We start from the raw sequence: 23,282 nt of genomic DNA, 5'->3' as shown, positions 1-23,282 counted from the left end.
AGGGCTGCGGCAGCCGCTGCAAAGTGCATCATGTACCTCTGGTTGCTGGTGGGGACGGGGTGGGGAGGGAAGGGGACAAGCTTTCCCAGGTGGGTGGGAGGGTGCGCTTGCCAAAATGTCCCCACCCAAAGGAACGTGCACTGGCTGTGTCTAACTCCCCACGGGTGCGAGCTGACGTGGGCTTTTGCTAGCACACCCGCCCTCTCCCCACTTTGGAAATTTGGCCCTCGGAGTCTAATACATCATTGTTCTGCTTATAAATGTACTAAGTGTTGAGAATGTTTTGGTTTTTTCCTTAATTATAATTGTAATTGGCTTTTCCCCTTCTCTCTTGTTTATTTTTTTTCCCAACGCTGTCTTGCTTTGCACTGTGATTGCATGCTGCGCCCCGATGTGTCCTTCATGACGATGTCACATGGCTTGTTGCTGTGATTCCTGCCACGCCCCCAAATCCACCACATGTTGCCATGGTTACATTTAAAAAAAAAAAAAAAAAACAAACAAAAACAAACAAACAAAAAAATATATATACGCTCCACCCTCCCGTATGTCGCTTCCATGGTTCCCTTCCGAAAGTGCCCATGATGCACGGTGCTACGCCCACCACTGTGTCTGCAGCAACAACTCCTGCCACCAGCGTCCCCTTCGCTGCAACAGCTACCGCCAATCAGGTTTGGCCCTTTCAATGGCTTTCTTTCACGTGTTCAGATCTCGAGGACCGGGCGAGGGCTGGATCCTGTGCGGGGCCGAGCGCCTTCCCGACCCGCTCGGCTTGGCGCAGGCTCGGGCGCGCAGAGGCAGCGTGTGCGTGCGTGTGTGTGCGTGTCCGGGGATCGGTGAGGGGGCACCAGCCGGTCCTGCCACGTGTGGGATGGGTGGCGAGCCCAGCTGGAGCGTAGGGATGGGCGATTGGCAGGGGTGCAGGGGCTTCTCCAAAAACATCCCCCGCCCCGGGTCCTGAAAAACCGGGCTGTAAAAGTCCTGACCGTGCCGTCGCGCAAGACCTGCAGCACTTCTGCTTTCAGTCTCAAGCAGAAATACCACCCTGAGCATCCTTCCCCGTGGTATTTTGGCATGTCCTTTCCTGGCTGGAAAGTGGAAGTGGGAACACAAAGCAGCCCCACCCCCCGCCCCAAGATTGGACTCTAAAAACTACCAAAAAAACCCCCCAAACAACTAAAATTGGGGGGGCGAGGCTGTGAAGTCTGAAGCTTATTTATACCAGTAGCGTATCACCCATCCCTACAGAAATGACTCTGGGTGTGCAGTACGTGCCGTTGTAGCACTGCCGTAAGTGTACAGGATTTCATGCATGTCTGCCGAGCCATAATTCTCTCCAAAACTTTCCTCTGAAGATACTGAGTTGTGATGGCTGCTTCCGCACCAGTCCCAAACTGTATATGCACAAACTGTCCTAGTGATGCTTCCCAATAATTTGGTGTGCCACAACTTTCCCCAGTTAGACCAGAGACATTTCAAACATTCCCCCCCCCCCCCCCCCCCCCCCGTATTAATTTTAGCATTTTTATTTGTTATGCTCTCGGGTTTAGAGCTATTGCAAAGAAAACGGGGTGTCACTTTGTTCTGTAGGAGGCTGTTAGCCATGCTGAATGTCAGTCATGTCTCAGGGGCATCCTCGAGTCTTTTGCTAGTGCGGGGTCACAAGGCTTTCCGTAGCAGTTTTGCCTGTAAAAATCCTAGGCAGTGTTTTACTGCTCGCAGTAGGGATCGCTAGTCTTTTTTTTTTTTTTTTTTTTTTTCCCCTGTGCTTTGTTGTTATTTGCAGGTAGAGCAAGTCTTACTCATACTCGTATCGGTCATGAGAAGAAAGCAGAAATTTCTGTGCAGCGTTGCTCTGTGGCTGTATGAGTCCTGTTTCAGCCAGATAGTTTCAGGGCATTTCTGTCTTGCTTGTAGTCTATGGAGTTAAGATCCCAGTACAGTCACCACGTACTCCACGAGGCATCAGTAGTGATGCAGCTACGTTGTACTTAATGTGTAGCAAAATCAAGACATCTTGGGAATGGATCCTGTTTTATAAGGCACTGATGTACTTACTAACCTGATACTGAAGACAGAATGAGCAGCCCAATCTCAAGACAATGTTTTAATGTGTTGTGTTCTTTGTTTTTTCTGCTGTAGATATCCCAGTTATCAGTAGATGAACTGAGTAGCAGCATGTTTGTTTCACAGATGTAGAAGTTCCCGATAGAACAGTAAGTTCCTTTTCGGTATTTCTCTTTACGGTGGATTGCTTTGTACAAGGGCACTGCACTGCATCCCCCAGAAGGGGGGCTGGCTCGGGCAGAGGGACCGAGCCTGCAGGACCCCAGTGGCTTCACGCTCTGCCAACTCATCAGAAATTCAGCAGCTGCAGCACAGATACGGACCAGCCCTATGGTTACAACAAGCTGTGTTTCCTTGTGTCTAAAATACATGTTTTACGGTGTTCGCAGCCTCCCTTCCTGCGTCCCCGTGAGTCTGACGGCTGTGTTTACAGGTTACTCTTGCTCTGCACGGCCCCCAGCTGCCTGCAGATGCCTCAGGGATTTGCGCTATTGATGGCAAAGACTGCTCTGGTAATGAGTCAGCTGAAAAGGTGTAACTTCTCTTTTGCTGTTAGCGGCATATTTCCTTTCCTGGGGTAAGCAGGAGTAGGTCATCAGCTGCTGTGCATCTGCAAGGCTGGCTTGGTCTGAGCAGAGAACTGCTGTTCAGCCGCAGTGGGGGCCTGGCTCGTGGTGGGTTTCTTCAGAGGTCCTTGTATGTATTTTAAGACCAGACGAATGCCACAAACAACATACCCTTCACCCTGCTTGCAGATCTTGGGCTTCCCTGGGCTGCTGGGTTTCGCTGAGTGGGAATGATGGAGGAGTTTGTCATTTTCTTTGACTTAGAGAGTATTATTTCACAGCTGTAAGCAGCAGTGTCGTTTTTCCATTGCTTTTCTTTGTGAATATTGGCCGATGTACATGAGAGAAAATCCCTTGAGGGTTTCAGTTCGTTGCTGTGTTTTTTCACCCCAAGAGAGTAAAGAAGCGGCTCATCCGACTGAACAAGAGGTTGCCAGATTGTCCTAGTGCGGGCCATTTAATATGCACAGATAGGCAACTTGTTTCTTCCTTAGGTCACGTATTATAGGCAAGTACTTAAATGCTGGAAATGAGTTTGGCAAGCAGTCCTCTAATGATATCTTTAGCAATCAACAGAAGTTACTCATCTTGGTGGTGGCCCTCATCTCTGCTGACCTTGATAAAGCACTGCGTGTGTACAGGACCCACTAACTGGCCATGGAGCCCTGTTGGTGCAGGGGTGCACACCAAGCTGTCCCCATTAGTGAAAATGTTCTGCCTTACACGGGGCACTGCCCTCTCAACAACAGACGTCACACCAACATATTAACCCGTTTCCGTAACACATGTAAAACAGCCTGTCCCACCCACTGAGGAGATCATTTGCATTGGAAGAGCATCGTTCTCAAACTCTTTGAGATTTTTTTTCAGCGTTTATTCAGGAAACTTTTTTTTTTTCTGAATTCTTTGAACTTTTACATGTGGTGTGTGCTTAAACTCGCACTGACAACAGTGATTTCAGACTAGGCAAGGAACTTCTATGGTTATTTCTTTACTCAAGTATTTCTTTAGCAAGGAGGGAGCACGGCACAGTCTGAACAAAGTATCGGCCATGCTGTTAAGGGCTGTGAAAAACCTTTGCTTAAAAGCAGGGTCAACATCCTGAATTTGATGGGATTTCTTGGGGATCAGGCTGCTGGGCATGGAGAGAACCTGGGTCTGGGACAGACAAGGAGCCTGTACTTCACAAGGGGCAGCGTGAGCACGTGTGTGAGCCATTGCTCTGCCAGAAGCACTTGTCCTCTTCACACCTCGCAGCTGTGGGGCATAAACCACATTCAGAGGCTGGTAGAAAAGGACCATGTCCACCAGCATCCCCAGAGCTCGCAAGACCCACCAAGCAACCGTGCTCATGTAGCAGCATGTGTGTTTTGATCCCCTTCCTGGGTTGTTACCCCCCCGTGTCTGTGCTTAAACTTAAGGTGAGCAAATCTCTTGAGGACACATCGTTCCATGCTACCACCTGGATATGGAAACGGTGCATGTGCTCAAGGGTTTTGCCAGACAGTGACCTTGATTGGCACTCTGCGGTGCTGAGGGGCAATTCCCAAAACTGTTCTGGTTTGGAGTTGGGTAACTGGAACACTCGCTGCTCTGACAAATATTTTTCTTTCCTTCTGTGGTTGGCGAGATCCTGGTAGCCAGACTGGCTAGCCTAGCTCTGCAGGAGGCAAGTTGTGGGGTCCTTCAGGAGAGGATTTTCACGAGTACCTCCCAAGAGAGGCGATTTGCTCCTAGAAGACGGGCCCCTGGGCATGGGGTTTCTGTGTTTTGTCTCTGGCTTTGGCTCATGGCTCCTTAGGATCCAATTTTAATGCGACTGTCTGTGGCTTTCTCTAAAGGAAACAGGAGCTAACAGGGCTCAGGGATTCTTCTTTGTCCTTCCCCTTAGTCACTCTCTACCTGCCATCCTTTCCAAAAATAAGATTATTATTCACCCACCTCCCTCTTTCGCTAATTGTCCATGTGTGTGCAGTGCAGTGGAAATGGAAAGCCCCAAGTGCAGATTAAAGAGGATGCCAAGTGTGTTATTAGCAATTTCACTCTATGTCAGAAAATTAAGGGAATAAAATGTTTTCTCTCTGCAACGTACTAATGGCAACCTCTCTTGGGCAACGCAGCGAGGATGTAAATGTATCTTATTAGAATGATGCTTATTAAAATACAGATGTACCTCTCTCTGACTTCTCACTCTTTGTTGTTGTTTTTTCTTTCCACTGCAGCAGACCATGTTGAAATTCTGAACAGTAAAATTATGGAGCACCAGGACTTCTTGGTGGGAAGCTGCGCATGGCCTTTCTGTATATAACCCCTCTTCCCTCTATCATTCTCTACCACCTCTACAGTAAGCCTGTTGCAGCCTACATGTTAACCAAAAACTGATCAATGGGAATGTCAAAAAAAAAAAAAAAAAAAGCACTATAGAAACAATTAACAAACAGCGCTCTGTTATATGAAATATACAAGTAGAAAATTATAATAGACTTTTATAACACATTACTTTAACACACTTAATCATTTTATGACTACCATCCTGATAAGTGCATCTGCACAGCGGACTGTTGGTTTACTGTATACTATCGATGGATAAATGTTTGTCTTGTTTTTAAAGTGTTATCTTACTGTTTTGTTTACATCATAGTCTATTGATTTGTTTTAAAGTGTACATCATTATCAAGTATACTCAATACCATTTTTTCATTATTGTTATGTCTTAAGTTTTCATATACTGTAGGTTTTATGGGGTTTTGTTTTTTACTAAAAATGTTATTGTGGGAAACAGGAATTATGTGCTTGAAAAACACGACACAGGAATGTTCTGCCCTTTGCTGGATTTGCTGTTAATGTCAGCTAAAGTTGCTTGTGTTAAATGCTCCTTTTATCATTCAAAATTTGCCTTCAGATAGAGCCTCCAAATTTTTAGTACAAGTGATATGAAAGGACAGCAGTCATTTAGTCCAGTGCAGGGTATTTCTTTCAATACAATGAGCTGATTCTGGAAACTTTTTTGGGGAAAAAAACCCAACAAAACCTAACAAAAAAGGCCAGGCTCAGTAAGGGGACAGGAACAATTTGCTCAGATGGTGGTAAGCATCAAGGGATTTCTGCAGTTCTGTTGTCCATTGAAGTGCATTCCCAGCTGCAAACGACGCACAATCTCTCTTGCTGTTCTCATGGTGCAGTCAGAGCGACAAAAAAAAACAGGTGGTGAAGCGAGACAGCCTCAGTTGGGCAGAGACTCATTGCACTGCAGAGGAGCAAATGCCAACCGTGAGCTGGAGTGGGCCCATAGCCGTTACCCAAGCTGGGTAATACCGTGCCCGGGGGCTTGTCTCCGCTAAGCATGCTGAAACATTTCAGCCTGAAATCTTGTGTGGCTCTTCTTGAAATTTTGTCAGCATGCACCGATTATTTAATCACCATTTTCCATAAGTGGATGATTTTTTTCCCCATGATCTCTGGCCCTTTAAAGCAAACACAGCAGTAGCAACGCAGGAGAAAGCTCAGCATAAGCTTTCTACCGTAGATAAACATTCATCTTAATGAAGCTCCTGTAGGTCAGTGGATTTATTTTGGCACCTTCTGCTTGACCAAGAGCAATGTTTGCTGCAAAACAAGGGCTAGTTCTCAATACCTCCTTTTCATACACACGAGTAAAACAATTTCCAGCCCGTGCACCCTGGACAGCCCAGCCTGTCGTTACGCTGTGTTGATGAACAATCTGGCTGCAGAATGCATTTTGGTTGAGGATACAGCCAAATTCATCCCGGTCGTGGCTCTACAGGATCATTGGCATTGTGGAAGAGGTGGATTTGCTGCTGTAAATCCGCAAACTCCATACAGGGAGAAAGAGAATTTTATTGAAACCAAGCAAGAGGCCGGCTCCCAGTGTCCGGAGGGCCAGCCACCCTAAGCTTGCAGTGGGTCCTGTAGGGGTGCCAAATTCTGACAACCAGGTTTTCCTTTCTTTTCCAAGCTCCTTGGCCTTGCTTAGGGACTTTCCTTGCCCCCTCTCCTCCAGTGTGAGCGCAGATAGTTGGACAGATGTATACATCCACGGACCACAAGTGATGGAGGGGCATCTAGGGCACAGCCGGTGCGTCCCAGAGGAGATTATTCATAGCAAGAACCTTTGAAGAGACCAGCTCAAAAAGGCCGTGAGCCAGAAGGAATCTCATTTTAGCAGGCTTTGAATCAAACCTTGAGGGAAGGGAAAAAACACCCCACCCACCCCCAGTGTTTTGACGGTCGCTTGTGTCTGTGGATGTTCCCCAGCCATCAGCATTCACAAGCGGCCGGCGTTGCCTGAAATCGGTGACTCTCATTTGTATTGGCGACCACATACCTGTTCTTTTCACCACTGAGTTTCTGTTTCCCAAAACCATAACATTGTTAGTGGAAAAAGTGGATTTGAGTACTTCCTGTTTGAAATTATTTGTGTATCAAAAATGGGTTTTGCACAACCTGTGCCAGTGCCTCAACAAAGAACAGAGCTGATCTTCTTAAGCCAGAAAGGATGCATTCAAGCTTGTATGGCTTTATGAGTTCAAGGAGGTTGGAATTTTTTCAGTGCTAAATGGATTTTTGTATATCTTGACACTTTGATGTAACCTCCTATTTTATTTATCGACTTAAACATCTGGCATAGATGTGCATAGAATGTAAACCTAGAATACAGCTGTTTTCATGTCACATTTAAAGCACTGAAAAAAAAAAAAAAGCGTTTAAGGATTATTTTTTATTAAAAGAGGTCCAATGAGGGATGTTCAGGGTAGTTCTATTAGGTGCCACAACAGTTTTTATATTGCTGGCAAATTTAGAGTTAATTTGTAAATGAGTTTAAGGAAAGAAAAGCTTGAAGCACTAAACTTCACCAAATTCAAAACAATCTCGGCAAAAATGCCATTTTGAGGTAGCACTATTTAAACTAGTTGTGCAATGACTTGCTCTAATTTTCTTTGTTCAAGAAAGAAAAGAAAAAAAAAAGTCGCCAGACTATAAATTTCCTAAATAGACTATTACAAAGTCACCAAGCTAGTTAGTGACTCTAAACAAATGTCATAAAAGCATGAATATCATCCTTTATTTGACAAGAGATGTATGTAAGTTTGTTTAAATCAATATAATTTTAGTGACATTTTTATAAGCTTCCCACTTTCCATGAACCTATATTTTTTATTTATCCAAAGTTATTTCTCTTTGTCCATTTCTCTCAGCCTTATGCAAACAATATGCAAGAAATGCTGAAACTTGGATAAAACGGGTCATGCAGAGGGAAAATGAAAGCTGAGATTGATCATTTTCACGAAAAAAGGTTGTTAGTAGTTTCAATAAAAAGTACTACTACTAAACTGTAACATAAGCAGACAATAAAAGAGGGATTTAAAATAAAATGGATTCATAAAACTATTAAGATTATTTTTGTTAAATACAGTGTTGTTAGTAATTTGGAACATGATTTCACAATCAGCCGTGTTTTTTAGTTGGAGATTTCTAGCTGATGATTTTTGACTGTGTATTTTTGCATCGCAATGTTCTAGAAACCGTTACCTCCCTGGCCAGCCCGCGCCAGCCCCCTTCCCGAGCACTCCGAAGCGCTTTTCCTCCCTGCCACCCGTCCCTGCCGTCTCCCACCACGCTCGGAGTGTTCCCGAACGGTGGCACCGCCGGGCTGGCCACCGACCGCAGCCGCGCCGGCGCTCCGCGCTCCCGCGGGGGGTCCTGCCGGTGGCGGCGGGCGTCCCACCGGAGCTGGGCCACCACCGACGAGGCGGCGATGGAGATGGGTATGTGGCTCGTGGGGGCAGCTGGCCGGAGGAGGAGACGCGTGTGCCTGGCGAGATGTCTGCTCCTCCACCCGGCGGGCTGCCGGCTGGCACGGTAGAGTAGCTCTAGGACACGCGGGTACACCATGATTGAGAAACTGGAGTCCTCGTTTCGTTTATCCCTTGTACATTTCACAGACATGAAAATTGAAAAAGGTGAAATTTATGAGGAAAATCTAATTTCCCATTCCTGTTGAATGGATTTAGTTTGATATTGACCTGATTTTACCATGTGCCTGTTGAAGGCCTTAGAGTATATACTGTATGTTAAAGACTGTAATAACTTTAAAAAAAAAACAAAAATAGTTGATAGCCTAATCCAAATGTAAATAGAACTACAACACATTGTTACTAGGCTACAACGCATTAATTCATGTCATATATTTTCATTTCTCTACCATTAGTTTTTAAGGTTTTCATTATTGCTTTTTTTGATATCTTTAGTAACTAATGAATTTAATTTTGAAGGAGAGTTAGAGAAAGTTTAAAATTTTTAATACATGTATTCAGCCCATTTAGTTATATTCTAAACCAACACTGAAGCATGGTAAGGTATAGAATACAGTCCATAACTAGTTTGTATAGTTTACAGTTTAAGAACAAAATTAACTTTGTATGTAACTCCTACAATGATAGATTCATTGTTAACTAATTATATTAAGTTGTTGTTGCTTATGGCAACAAAACTACAACATGGCTACCTTTGTATACATTATTTGTGAAATTTTCACATGTAAATTAAAAGTGATGTGTAACAGTATGAGCTTGTTAAAGGTACAGTTCGATACTGTCAGATAAAGATATGATTGAATATTTTTAAAATCCCAAAGTCCCCATGTGAACGCTGAATTTGTGTCTTTAAGGTCACTTTTTCAGTCAAGAAGTTTACAACACATGGATTTAGAGTCAGGTTTTATAGCTTGTAGAAATTGTTGTGTGGCAAGGGTTATTCCACAGTATTTTCACTTCGAAAACACGACAGCCTGTATTTACGACGTAGTGACCGGTCTTGCTTTCATTTCACGTTCATTCACACAGTGGGAATTCAGAATTAATCCGTTTCAGTACTGTAGCTCTGCCTGCAATTTTCTTTTTTTTTTTTTTTTTTTTTTTTCCAGAAATCAAGCACTCAAGCGATTACGTTATGATCAGGGCTAAATAATTAAGCATATAACTATTTTAATACTAATTTATATTAGCAAAAACTGTACATAAGAAAAAAAATATTGTGGAATGACCCCGTAACAGTGTTGAAGATACAAATATGCTGCAGTTAAACTGATTCAGTTAGTGTACGAATGTGTGAGACACACCTTTTTTGCACTTATGTACATAGTCCACGAAAGAAATCCTTGGAACTTATTTTGAATATAAAAAGTCTGTAATAATACAGGAAAAGTTTGTAAAAGAGATAGGTATTACTAAGGCTTTGAAAAGGAGGAGTTTTTTGCTATAAAACTTATCTGAAAGCATGATGTTGCTTTGCTGTTGTAAAAGCTTTGTAGTTTGCCATAGCTTATTATACAGCAGACTGATAACAGGTCAGCTCCAACCTGCAGCACAGAGAAATGGAAAACAGTGCTTAATTAATTAGTAAGGTCACTAGCAAAGATTTGAATTGCTTTTTTTCTTTTTTAATCGGCCTACATTTTCAAACACACCTTAGGTCATGTTTCTGATAGGTTGTGTTCTCAGTGAATCCTATTAGGGCTGAGGTCCATGGCGCCACACACACATTTTTTCCTAGCACCTAATCCTATTTCCAGCTGGAAGTGTTTATCTGTGAGAGGTGGATGTTGTTGCAGCGAGTGTTTTAAATCCCAGAGGGAATTTGAAATGTCACAACTTACTATTTTGGGGGGGGGGGGGGGGGGTGTTTTTGGGGGGTGTTTTTTTGTTGGTTTGTTTTTACCCTTTTGGGGCAAGGTCACCACACGGAAGGGACTGATGCGCAGCGGGTGGGCAGAGGTGGTTTTGCGTTGTCGTGGGTCACTTCCCTCTGCTGTAGGACAGCCGTGGGGTGTGTTCGAGAGAGCCACGTGGCAGAGCTGCCGATGGATGTTGGGCAGGGGAGGTGGAGGCTGGCTGGGGCAGCGCGGCCAGCTTGGGGCTTCTGGCTGGGGCTCAGAAGCCCCACTGAGTTGCCACCAAAGGAGAGCACAGCCGTGGTCCCCCAGCCCGCTGAGCAGCCCCTTGGTTCCCTTTCCACGGTGTTGGTGGTACCACCAGGGCTTTGCAGTACGGCAGGGGGTGGATTTTGGAGAAGTTGAAGTGCCTCTGCTGACCCATTTATTTTTGATTGGAACAGTTTTTTTGGTTTTGTTTTGTTTCGTTTTCTTTTCTTTTTTTTTTTTTTTTTTGCAAATCCAGAGCCCCAGATTTGCTTCAGAAAGATCGCTGGCTTTGCTGTGAGGCTGGTCCTGATTCGAGCGGTGAGTGGAGCACCCCAGAGCAGAACCAGCAGGTGGTGGCACTCAGTGTCACTGTCCCCCTTCCCTGCCAGTTCCAGGATGGGGGGGCTGAGGTTGCGCTGCCAAGCGCAGGAGCTGCTCCTCCTTGGCCACTGCTGCTGGCATCCCGGAGGTTTCAGACTCCTCAGGGTGCCAGCGAGTGCCTGGCCAGCCCACCTTGCACCACAGGGTTTATTTCAGCGGGCAGTTCACTGAATCTGAGCCGTAGCATCGTGCGGTCCCAGTGTCTTTAAAACGGGGGGAACCAGATGTTGCCTCCGTGGGTGTTACAATAGCCTAGATTTTAATATGAAATAATGAGCTAATTCTAGCCACCGCGCTATTCAGGCTTCCCTTTGCCACAATCTATTTCTGTAATCGAGCTCTTTCTCATTTCTAGGATTATGAGAGAAAAATATTTTGCACTATGTGAACTGAATCGTAGCTGGTCACACTTGTTGGGGTATGAGCATGATCATGACAGCACTGCTAAAATCTTTGCTAGTGATCTTTACTGACATCCTCTATCATCAAAAATAACTCTATATGCTTCTCAAATGAGATATTTAAACATTGCAAAAATAACACAACTATTAAATAAAATGAAGTTATTTTTCCAAACACACAACAGAGAGAATTACCTGACACCGAATTACAAGGTTCCAGTTCTTTATTACTGTACACAGATGCTATTTGATAGTGGTGGAAGCCAAATGATTTTGTTGCCATGGCTTTTGTATCCTAGCAGATGAGGGGATGATAAGACCATTCTTAGATTGGATTATGGGATGTTTTTTTTCTTTCCAATTAGCTTTGCTTTAATTATATTTTTATTTTAAATCATGAAAATGAACCGAGACTCCCCACACTTTTATTGTATCACCTGACAACAAATCACTATTTTTTTTTATAAATAGAGAATTGTATTTTAGGCAATCACTAAAATCAAAAGAGAGAATGTTCTCCTAAATTGTCAAATTTTAATTTAAATATATAAAAACATTTATACTGTACTGTGTAAAGTAGATCTTTGAAGCACACTCTTCTTATCATAGGCATTTCTGGTAAAACAAAGTAAGGGAAACATTAGATATCAATTTAATGGTATAGTTTAGAAAAATATATACAGACGATTACAGTTAGCCCTGTGGAATTGTAAGAAATTAAAACACCATCGGATCCAGACAGGCGTAGGCTAATGCAGTATTTCAGTTCCATAACACGATAGTTCATTCCCTCAACTGCTACCAACAGGGTGTACGCTTTGAATTTATTTTTCTTTTTGCCACGTTATATTGCTGTAGTGCTTGTACGTGCTTTAGAAATGTGCATAATGCTACTCATTTTAGTATGTTACTTCTATATTGTTATTGTTTATTTTTTGATCTTTTAATAAAGTGTATAAAATTCTTGGTTATGTTTTTTATGGATCCATATCTACACATTAATAGGAGTTTACTTTAAAAAACTTTTCAAGTTCCAGTTTATTAGTCCCAAACTTCAAAGGTTCTGATGTAAAAATAATAACTAATGAATTTGATTCAATGTTATATCTAAAGTGTAGAACAACAGAATAAATTTCTTTCCAGAAAATACCTTCAGTATTTTGAATTTTGTAGCCAGTGCCTCCTTTTTATCGGATGCATTCGGCCTGTCGTATTAAAGTTACTAACACAAGAAAGACATTTGTATTTTAGAAAAATAAAAAGTAAAACTTTCCAGATGCTGCCTTTTGGTTTCTCTTGTGCCTTAGACCTTCTGAGACACATGTGATGTGGTATGCTCGGTTTGTATTTTTCCATGCTTCCTTTCTGACCCTGTCTGTGATGTGATTAGAGAGGAGATCAGAGCTGTGCATTTGAAGATAACCACGAAGAATAAATTGACTCTCATTCAAAGGCCTGCAGCTTTTGTAGCACAGTGATGTGTGTGTTAATTTTTCTCTTTCAGCATTTGTGTCAGATACCGTTTTGAACGTCCCAGTGCAGTAACACAACAGTAAGCTCCCTTTGGCAGCAGCCTGGATTCCCCAGCGCTCCTCCAGGTGCCCAGCTCATCCCCGGGCTGCACTGCCGGGCTCCCACCTCGGGCCAGCGCAGCCTGGGGATGCCTCTCGCCGCGGCCCGGAGCAGCCACGGCTGAGCTTGCTCTAGACTTCTGCAAGAGAAAATTGCTTCTTGCCGAGTTTCTTTGTCCCTTCCGTAAATGTTGCATAGATTTAGAGGTAAGAAAATTGCTCAGCAGCGTTGCCTCTTTGGTCGCCACCTGCGTGCCAACAGCATCGCTGCAAAGGGGGGCTGGTACCCTTAAACCGGCTGGGGATCACCACTCGCTCCCTAAAAACTTCGGCTTTTACCTGCCGGTCTCAACACGTGTTTGGTCCCGCTGGAGGCACCAAGCCCGGGGAGCAGCATCGCTCGTCTCGTGGGCCGCAGAAGACATCAGGAAACCCCTGAAGATGTGAGTAACTTGTCTCCGCTAACGTCTGAGCGGTGGCCTCGGTACCCAGGCTGCTGTGACACGGGACACCAAGGTGATGGGTGAGCCCCGGTGGTGCAACAAGAGGGGTTTGATGCCTGCACGAGGGAGGGGAGCGCAGCCAGGGAGGGGTCACAGGCTGTTCTGCCAGAGGAGTCTGAGAATCTGACCGGGGACGGAGCAGGGGGGTAGAGGTGTGGGAAACAAAGAGTTTGGAAATAAGCGTCTCGGGGGACAGGGGTCTGCTAAAGCTGCGTGGGGCAGGAGTGGTGCGGCGGGGCAGGCTATGCAGGCGCTGCTCCCCGTCGCCCTTCGCTCCCCATCAACAAGCTGTTGACTTTGAGAAAAGACAGACCGAGCCCAGGACAAATTATATAACTATTACTTTTTCATCAGCCTGTTTCCCTGACTTCTCCTTGCAGGTTAATTGACTCCATTTGTGTGTCAAGGCCACATAGAGATTTTTCTATAAATGACTCCTGCCTCGCCTGATGGCACAATTAAATGTCTGAGTTGTTTCTAAAACAACAACAAAATAGGACAGGGAACTGAAACTTTTCTAAGTAGTGATAGTTGTGGAAGTATGAGATTCTTCCTGAGTGATTACTCATGAGTTTCTGTTGCCGGCTTTCCTCTGGTTTGCTTTCTCTGCGGGAAGGGGACGGGGGCTTGCAAGGGATGCTTTCCTCAGAGCTGTGGGATGGGCTGAGCCTTGGCTGCTTGGAGGCACCAGCTCCACTCAGAAGTAGTCCCCCATGGGGAGGGTTAGGGGTGGGAGTCCCACACTAGCACCAAAATTCAAGGGTAGCCCATTAACAAGAGACTTCAACTTGTGTTTCAAGGCCAAACAGCATCCTTGGGCCAGGGATGTGGGATTTTACCTGGGACCCGTTTGCAGAAAAGTCACAGGAGGAGCTGCTGCAAACCGCTTTATAGATGAAGTTGGATTAAAGGATCTGAGCAAACTATACATGATCCTGTATTTCCAGCATGTGTCATTTGTTAATATTACAGGACCTAGCCTATCTGCCTTCCTCTCCACCGGGGCACGTTTGTGCAGGAAAGCCAAGTTTAATGAAAAATCTCCATTTAGCTCTTCGGCTGTTGACACTTCACTGGAAAACAGGGTGGGGGAAAGAATCTATTTTCCAAGGCTTTCTCCGTATTCAGGTGGGCCTCTGGTCCAAAGCCAGTCATTATTCAACCTGGACCCAGTGCTGGATAAATAAATCACTTTGATTTATTTGTTATGGGGGAAAAAAAAGGAGAATGGATAAACGTTTGGCTAATCGCTGATGAGTTGCGGATCTAAAGTATCTTCTCCAACACCAGCAGCCAGTTAACCCTTCCCAGCGGGGTCACATCAGAGCGCAGGACAGCCTGCACCCTCCCTTCTCCCAGCTGTTTCTGCAGACGATGGACCGATGTGCCCCTTCCAGCCCAGATGGGACCCTGCCTCAAGTACCTCTCCGAAATGGCAGCACATCCCAAAAAAGGATCCCTGTAAATGGCCTGGGAGACCCCTGGGGTGTTTGTGGGCAGTGGGACCTGCACAGGGGTCAGAAAGAGCTGCAGCCTGAAGGCCATGGGGATGGGCTTGGAGGAGCAGACACCCAGCAAGCCGGCTCTGATGGGGTCCCAGCCAGGCTTGGCTCACCTGGAAGATGTTTGCTGCAAATACCTTTGCCCTTTCCTTCTCAATTTGCCTTTTCCAGGGTGGCTCTGCCAGTCTGTTTAGCAGCTGTGTGCTCCATCCTCTCCCTGGCTGTTCGCACTGCCCTTGCCCTGGATCCGAAGGTGTAAATCCAGCCCTGAGGCGACAGCACTGCGACACCTGCACCGGCTGCCGCATCAAGGATCGCCGCAGCCGGGCAGGAGGCTGTGGCACGATGCTGCTGCACGCTTTTATCTTTTTGCAGCTGCAGCTGGGTTTTGTAGAGATGTTTCTGCTTTGCTCCGTGGTGCATGTAAATTATTTGCTCATAAATGTTATCTGCACCTTCCCAAGGGAGCTGCTGCCTTCCTGCCCTCTGCAGCCATCGCGTGCTCGAAGCCTGTAATCGATGGGGCTTCTGCTTTAATGCTTTATGCCACTGTAATTCAGCTGATCTCCACGGTGGTGGTTCTGCTGCAGCTCCCTTGCGCATCATGGCAGCTGGCAGAGGGCTTTGCAGCCACGGCCACGCCGGTGTCTCTGCTCACCCTGCAGCCACCCCAACCCTCCGGTTTGCCCCCACATCTGCAGTGCAGCAGCACCCAGATGCCCCGCCAGTGAGCAGCTCCTGGTGACCGCACCGGGGAGGCCAAGGGGCACTGTGTGGTGTTTGGGGGTGCACGCATCTGTGCCAAAGCACAGGGGCTCGCAATGAATTTGAAAAACTTGCACAAAACTCCTGTTGATGAAAAATACTGTTTGCTTTCCCCTGCAGAAGCACAAGCCTGGATCAAAGCCACTGGCCACCTGGCCCTGCGGGGGTGATCCTGCCCGAGGGTCACACTGCTGTGCTGGTAAGGAGGCATGGGGCGTTCTCGTTCAGCCATCGCTGTTCTCAGAGCCAGTGTGCAGCAGTGCCGAGGTGGGGGTAGTGCAAAGGTAAGTCCGTGTATTTGTTGGGGTGCAGGGTGCTGGCAACTACCCCAACCCGATGACTTCGGGTGTGCGGGAGGAGTGGGTGCTCCCTCAGCTGCTCCCCAACTCCTGAGCATCCTCTGGGCTTTGGGAGCTGTGTGTGCCCGGTCCTGCTCCCCCCAGCCCTGTGGTGCCCCACAGCGGGGGCTCGGGGCAGGCAGGGCCCCGGCAGCACCTGCCGTGGGAGGACAGGGGTGACATGGGGAGGTGGGAATTCACACGTGGTGATGCTACTTGTGCTATTGTGTAAATCAAGGGGATGTTGCAGAGGGTAATGAGGGCAACTTGGGGCTCTGGGCTGGGCAGGATGAGGCCTTGGAAGACTTTTTGATTCCCCACATCATGCAGCCCAAGGGTGGGGCTCTGGTCAGATTTGGACCAGCAGGGCTGGGCAGAGGGTGGCCTGTGCTGGGGGGAGGGAGGTGGGCTGCAGTTTTCCCCATGAGGCTCTTGCCCCTCTGCCAGCTTTGCTCAATTATGGGAAATCCTTTAAGCTTTCGCATTAGTGCTGTATTTAGGTCTGCACTGCATTAGGGCTTGGCATGGGGAGCGGAGTCAGATTTCTCACTTAATAAAGAATGCTTTAAAGGCATTTATCGTTGTGGGCCTGGCGCCACGAGCCAGGATGCTGGGGCGAGCAGGGTGGGTGCTGTGGGAGGTGAGGGTGCTGGGCTGGCTCTGCGACCTGCCACGCTTGGCCCTGAGCAGGTCCCACCTCTGCCTGCGCTGCCTGCACGGCTCCCACGCCGCAGCCACCCCGAGCACCGGGGCACCTGCTGCCAGGGCAGGGGGACATGGTCTGCCCCCATTACCGACCCCGCCAGGGGTGCCCACGGGGTTGTGCGTCCCAGGGGTGCCGGCGGTGACCTCCCAGCCTGCCTGCATCAGCACAGCCGCTGGCAGAGCCCAGCCGCCCTCCCGTTAGGCTCTGGGGCTGCCGTGCTGGCAGGGGGCCCGTCCTGCTGGCAGTAAATGTGTCATCGGATGGTGATCAGGGATAATGAGTCACGAACGCCCACCGCCAGCCTGCCAGCCCGCCAGCCCGCCCGGCCGGTCCTGGCACAGGGCTGCAGCACACAGGCAGAAGCAGGGAGAGATCTGCTCAAGCCCGACCCACCTTGATTCTCCCTCTGCCTCTCCCCACCTCCAGCCTCATCAACCTGCATCTTCTGTAGGACACCAAATGATGCAGCATCCTCCCAGCAGCTGGGGTGGGGTGACAGCTCCGCTCCCCTGGTCCAGCCTAGGGACGCAGTGGTCCCCCCATACCCCTGCTTGCAGGTGCCTGGCACTGCCACAGCTCTGCCTACCGCTGTCAGACAGCTTGGCAAGGATGGGGCAGGGGGACCACCCAGTGAAACGTGTGTCCCCTGGGCTGCAAGAAGCTGAAGCTGGGGCTGGGCCAGCTCAAGGTGTGCTACTGGCAGCAGGTGGAGCCTCTGGACTCCCCTTTTCAGCGTGGGGTTTTTCCTTTAATCCGGTAATCATTGGGGCAATGGAGTATTAGATGCAGATTTTGAGCTGCTGATGGTATCTGTGGCAAACGTCCCACGCTTTTGTGGAGGGCGAAGCTCAGCCCTTGGCTCACATTAGCAGGTGGGCAAGGAGCCTTCGAGTGCCTTCCCTCCCTGCTCTGCCCCACGAGCAGCACTTTGGCTCTTTGCTCCTCACCTCCTAACCCCGACCCGGCCAGGAGGAAGCCAGGCTATTGCACCAGGCTCTGGCTGTTGCAAGGACAGGAGACACATTGTGGCTCAAGCCATGTCCCCTGGGCAAGCCCAGTGTGAGTGCACATGGCAGCCCCACGGCTAGGACTCAGCCAGGAGCCCTGGCAGCCACCCTCCCTCTTCCCTTTCCCTCTAGACCTGCCGACTGAGCAGGAAAAGCAAAATTTTGCAGGATCCTCACAATCTGCCTCTGAATCAGCTCCAGGAGCATAAGAGCCCCAGCGCATCCTCTCCCAAAACCACCTCTGGAATCCCTGGGGAGGACCCCAACCCCAGATAGAAATCATCCTGATGGGGAAAGCTTTATTTTTTGCTTTCCATCTTTGTCTTCCCCAGGGCTGGGCTTGATTATTCCTTTCAGCAACACAAAGTGTCAGAGGCTCAGCAGCCAGAGATTGATTTTCTCTGTTCTCTGTGCGCAACGTCTCTGTGAACAGGGACATGTTTTTTTTCTCCCTCTTCCCATTGTGCTGAGACTCGTGGGTGATGCCAGGGAGGTGACAGCCGCCTCGCCAGCGGGAGGGCAACAGGGGACCCCACAGAGCCACGCAGCCTGGTGCGGCGCTGATGGAGGGTGTCAAAGCCTTTCACTCACAGCCGTTGAAGAGCAACAAGATACTGCCAGGAAAGAAACCCCAGCTCAGCTCAGACATCATCATTGCTTTGAGATGTGGCGCAGGGTGGGGACCCTCAGCTGCTGCCTCTGCTGCTGCTGTGACGTCCCTTCTCATTCACTGCAAAGCACTGGATAATGAAGGATGAATTTCTTTCTAGGGAACATGCAAGAATTTGCGTCAACAAGCACAATATGCAAAAACCTCATGTTTAAGTGATTGGAACATAGTGGTGGCACAAGGTATGAAGACCAAACACAGAGGGATTCAAGACGCTTTGCAATTACACAGCCAAGCTTAAAAACAAAAAAAGAAGAAAAAAAAAGAATTAAGAGACTTGCAGAATTTTAAGAGGATGGGAAAGAATTTGGCATGGGATTAAATATTGGGGAAAGATTAGAAAAGCAAAAAGCAGGAGATGAGAAGAGCCTGAAGAATGAGGCAGATGGACCAGAGTGACGAGAGCTACCAGCCCGTGGGTGAGGACTAGTGCAGGGATGAGCCTCGGCACTCTCCCCACAGCATCCTGAGTCCACATCCCCACACTGGAGCTGCCTCGGGTACGCCGTGGCACAAGGCATAGGCAAGAGCATCCTCTCCCCAGCACCGGCACAGCTGGGCTCACTCAGGCTGCTGATGCCAAGATGCCCGTGGCCATGGATGAATGAGGCAATGGACCCTTGGCATGAGTGGCAGCTCCCTTCGTGTTGGGTTCTGTTTGTTTGTCCATCCGTGCAAGGACAGTGAGGTGGCTGGCTGCCTCAGGGGCTGGGAAAGAGCACCAGCCCCATCAGAGCCATGCTTGCTTTCACCAGCCACAGGTTTGATCCTCTCCAGACTGTGCAAATTAGGAAATTATTTGAAACACCGAAGTGCCTTTCTGCAATACCAAACCGGTCAGCAGCCCTGTGCTACTGAAGACAGAGATACAGCTGGAGTTTGGATCACTGGCTTTTATCCACAAAATGAACTTGAGCAAGTTCATAAACTGCAGAACTAAATGCTAAAGACCGCAGGCAATTGTGGCAGAGACCTCTGGAGTCCTCCCCAGCACAGGGAGCCCCAGCGAGGCTGTCGACAGCCCCCGCTGCTTCTGATCTTGGCTGGCAAATATGAATTCTGGTTTTTTTCAAGTTGAGAAATTAACTGCTTTGCAACTCCATCCAATTTGAATACTCTAATTAAGCAGTTTTGGTGCTTTTCTCCTCCAAGGACCTTCCCTGTCCAAGCACTTTAACCCTTTGGCTGCCGTGCCAGGCTCCTGGAGCAGCCAGCCTTTGAGGGCCACTGCTTCAGCTCCCTTGGATGATGCTGACAGATGCCACACGTTACTCAGGCTGCAGCTTTCCAGGGTGTTGTGAAGACCCTCACTGGTGCCTGGATTGCTTCCAAGTGGCCAGGTGTAGTTTACAGGGGAGCTGACAAGCTCTGGCACAGAGGGCACGCAGCTTTGCACCGTTGGCCTCCCTTGCCAGGAAGGCTGATAAGTGTCTTGTAATGAGCTCGCTGTGTTCTTGCTTCGCAGACCATTTTGTTAGCTTTTTGCAAATGCAGCCTGAGGGGAAGCTCTGCCTGGCTGGCCATTGCTCGCAACTCTGCCGATGCACTTTCCTGGAAAGCCTTTCCCTCCAGCCTCAGGTTGATCTCCTCCAGAAGCATCTCGGCCCATGACCTGCCTCCACCCTCCTGACAGCCACGTGCAGTGTGGCCATCTGGGGATGTGTGCCTGGCACGCGGACCCTGCAGTGACATTACTGAGTGGACACATCCTCAGCTGTGGCTGGAGAGAAGTGATGGGTGGGAAAGCGAGTGCCGTTGGCATGGGGAACGGGGCTGTGCCGTGCGGATATGCCACCCTGCAGCAGTTGGTGATGGTGGCATTGGCCACCTGGGAAATGTAGCTCCCATGGGCCATGAGCACTGCCAGAACCTGCTTTATGTGTGTGTGCTCCCATCCCCACCAGGAGGGATGGCCTGGCTTGCCCCAGGAATGAGGCACCAGTATTTCAGCAGAAATGTCCCCACATCACCCAACCAAGGCACCCAGGTCGTGCCAGCAAGGCAAGGCACTCAGCCATCTCGGTGACAACGCCTGTCCCAGGGCTGAAAATGAGACCACACCGTGGTTGCAGTGGTCTCAGGTCATCACACAACCTGGTAGCTCCCATCCAGGGATTCAGCATGCTTTAATGACCTCAGCGCTGGAGTTTGCACGGAGGAGTTAACAATTTGGCATAATACTTGTCACTTTGCTACAAGAAAATTGTCAACTGAGAAGTAATTTATTAAAAAGAAGAAAGAAATAGGTTTTCTTATTAAGATCAACATCATATTAAAGTATTTTATCAATATCCCATTTGGATTGAATGTCACATTTTCTCTCTTTCTCTCCAATGGGAGTAAAGCAGAGGGTTTCACTCTAATTAATTGCTGGTGGCTTCATTCTGCTAGTGCATTTCGTGCACAAGTTTGCACATTTCTGTAGCATTTGAATTGCAAATGGTGCAGGAATATGATAAAAAAAGGAAAACCTATGGAATTTTAAAAGTGAATGGGAACTCTTCTGTTAGATGTCAGTTTAAAATTGCTTTATTTTCACAAATCTCAAAAGTATATTTTGATAGTGTACTTACCTTCCCCCCTCCTTTCTTTTCATTTGGGGTTTAAAGCAACAGGTTTGGTTTATGTGTTCACTGTTGCCTTCTGGCTTTTGAGCCTTAAGGAGTTGCATTTTCAGTTTTACTCTACTACAACGTTGGCTAGAAACTTCAAAATATGTATGTATATCTGTTTCTAGGGAGAGGCTGTCACGTGTGTGGGTGATTTGACAAGGTCAAGCCTGAGGACAGCCCTGTCCTCTCAGCTTTGCAGAAACCCATGGAAGCTGGTACCCAAGGAGAGCGTACCGCGCTGGCATCATGTCATGTGTGTGAAGGATGAGCCACTCGTGGAGTCATGGAGCTGCAGCTCGGCAGGAGCCCAAGGCAGATATGGTGAGCGATAGCTGAAGGCACTTCCCAGGCACTGCGGTACAGATGATATTAGTTCGGACCATGAAGGGCAATGAGGAGATAGCTCAACATTTGGAGAAAATGGAAAGAGGAACAACCTATGAAACCAGCTTTCTGGCTGCACCAGTGATGTCCTCACATGACTTGTCGCCACTTGGAAAGCCACTTGCCAGCCCCGGTATGGGGTGCTGATCTTGCAGGCAGGAGATGCAGGATCAGAGGGCATAACCAGGAGGGAGGGCTGGCGCGGAGGCGAGGGGGCTGCAGGCTGCGAGCGTGGCAGGGTGTAACAACAGCATCTTCACCTGCAGTGCTGCTCATCAGCAGCAATCAGCTCCCGGGCCAAGCTTTTCTAAATGGCTGGTGATCTGGTACCATGCCTGAGGACCAAAGAGAAATGCTTCTCCTCCCAGAAATCCCAGTAACCTCCTTGTTGTATCAATTGTAATTCAGTATAGCCCCATTTCTGCCCCGAAGTCAGTAATTGCTTTGGAAAATGTCCTTTACCTTTTTTAAGTGCCAGCATGCCTTTTGTTGCTACTAAAGTAACAGCTAAAAGCTGACAGATGACAGAAAATGAGAAATTTCTGAGAAAAGTGCTCAGAATTTTCCTCTGAGTCATCTCTACGTTGGCAGGAAAAGCCTGACAAAGAAGAAAAGTATCTCTGCAGGTTGTACTGCCTGAAACAGCCCCAAAATTAGGAGTCTAGGCCAGGTGAATGCATCCAGCCCATAAGACATATTTCAGTGTAATGTGACGGAGCTGAAATCAAAAGTTGTTGTGATGGTTATGTGGCCGGTATGACAGGACCCCCTTGAAAGAGCTGCATGCGAGAGCAGCCCCCAGTGCTCCGGCAGCCACGCGAGCCCCGAGGAGCCGGTCCCTACCCTGCAGCTTACATGCTGAACAACATAAGGCACAATAAAAGATTAGCAAAACTGCTGGAGGAGGTGGAGAAGAAATGACACCAGGTCTTAAGCTGGTTTTGCATGTATTTATGCAAATGATACGCCCAGCTAGACGGAAACTTAGGTGAAATCCAGGCTACTCCTGCTGCCTTCGCTCAGCAGCCTACTGCAGGCTTCCTGGCAGAGGAGCCTGGTTTACAGCTCGGGCAGAGACGGTGAGTCACAGCAGCGAGACGATCGATAATGACAGCACGGACAGCCTGCGAGAGGAGAGGCAGCAGCAGCAGCTGGGCAGTGTCCACGCCGTGGCTGGGGTGGGGAGGCTTTGGCTGGTGGGGAGGTGGTGCAGTCCCACGCTAGCAACCCTAGGAGATCCTCCAGATGCCTCACTCCCTCCAGAGCTTGGGAATGCTCCTCTGTCACCTCTCAGGGCTGGCTCTGCAGGGCAGGGCGCTGCCTGCCCTCTCGCCTGCCTCCCTGCTGGACGCAGCACGGGGCAGGATCCGTCTCTCACATTGGTGAGATGGGGATTGCAATTTTTCCTGGCCCTTGCTTGTGCCATCTGTCCGTTCCCCGAACACCTCTGCAGGATCTGTGTTTTAGCAGGTTAGTTTAATAAAAGCCTACTTTATTGTTGCTGGCTGCGGGCATGGCATAGAGCAGCTGAGTCCATCAAGAGCACAGAGCTGCTCTGGCAGCAATCAAATCCTGCCCAGATGCTCATTTGGGAGGTTTGTTTTGCTGAGAGAGGGCAAACCCTCCTGGGGCAGTGCGCAGGGCAGAGCCCAGTGCCTTTCTCCTTGGCAGGGAGAAAGCGGCGGCAGAGATTAAATCAGGCCTTTGACCTGGGATGTGCCACACCTCACCGGGACAGAGATGGTGATAGCGAGGGAGCGGCGCTATCAGCAGGAGGTGCTCTGCGTGGCTGGCTCAGGGCTTGGCCATTTATGGCAGAAGCAGCTCTTCCCATCCAGAGTTTCAAAACCTTTTACATCACCAGCTATTT

At 48.2% G+C, this 23,282-nt stretch overlaps 1 protein-coding gene and 1 long non-coding RNA gene across 9 annotated transcripts in view; both read left to right on the top strand.

Moving 5' to 3' along the window:
* Window positions 1–8,042, top strand: part of MBNL3 (muscleblind like splicing regulator 3) — a 93,262-nt gene extending 85,220 nt beyond the window's left edge. For 6 of the 8 annotated variants that reach the window (XM_055817801.1, XM_055817804.1, XM_013295482.3 and 3 more), the window contains 3 exons: window positions 577–671; window positions 2,143–2,216; window positions 4,856–8,042. In XM_055817801.1, the coding sequence (XP_055673776.1) occupies window positions 577–671; window positions 2,143–2,199 (152 nt within the window). In that variant the 3' untranslated portion in view covers window positions 2,200–2,216; window positions 4,856–8,042. The remainder of the gene's footprint in view (window positions 1–576; window positions 672–2,142; window positions 2,217–4,855) is intronic. The other 2 variants (XM_055817803.1, XR_001226355.3) reach the window with 2 other exon arrangements.
* Window positions 8,043–15,692: 7,650 nt separating this feature from the next.
* Window positions 15,693–22,310, top strand: LOC129785607 (uncharacterized). The gene is made up of 2 exons (XR_008749743.1): window positions 15,693–15,979; window positions 21,154–22,310. It is a non-coding gene; the product is annotated as an uncharacterized LOC129785607 (long non-coding RNA).
* Window positions 22,311–23,282: the final 972 nt, after the last annotated feature.

The sequence above is a fragment of the Falco peregrinus genome, chromosome 13 (assembly GCF_023634155.1).
Source record: "Falco peregrinus isolate bFalPer1 chromosome 13, bFalPer1.pri, whole genome shotgun sequence".
In the NCBI taxonomy this organism is placed as follows: Eukaryota; Metazoa; Chordata; class Aves; order Falconiformes; family Falconidae; genus Falco; species Falco peregrinus.
Note: the sequence above shows the minus strand (reverse complement) of the source record. Positions and strands in the feature narration are given on the sequence as shown.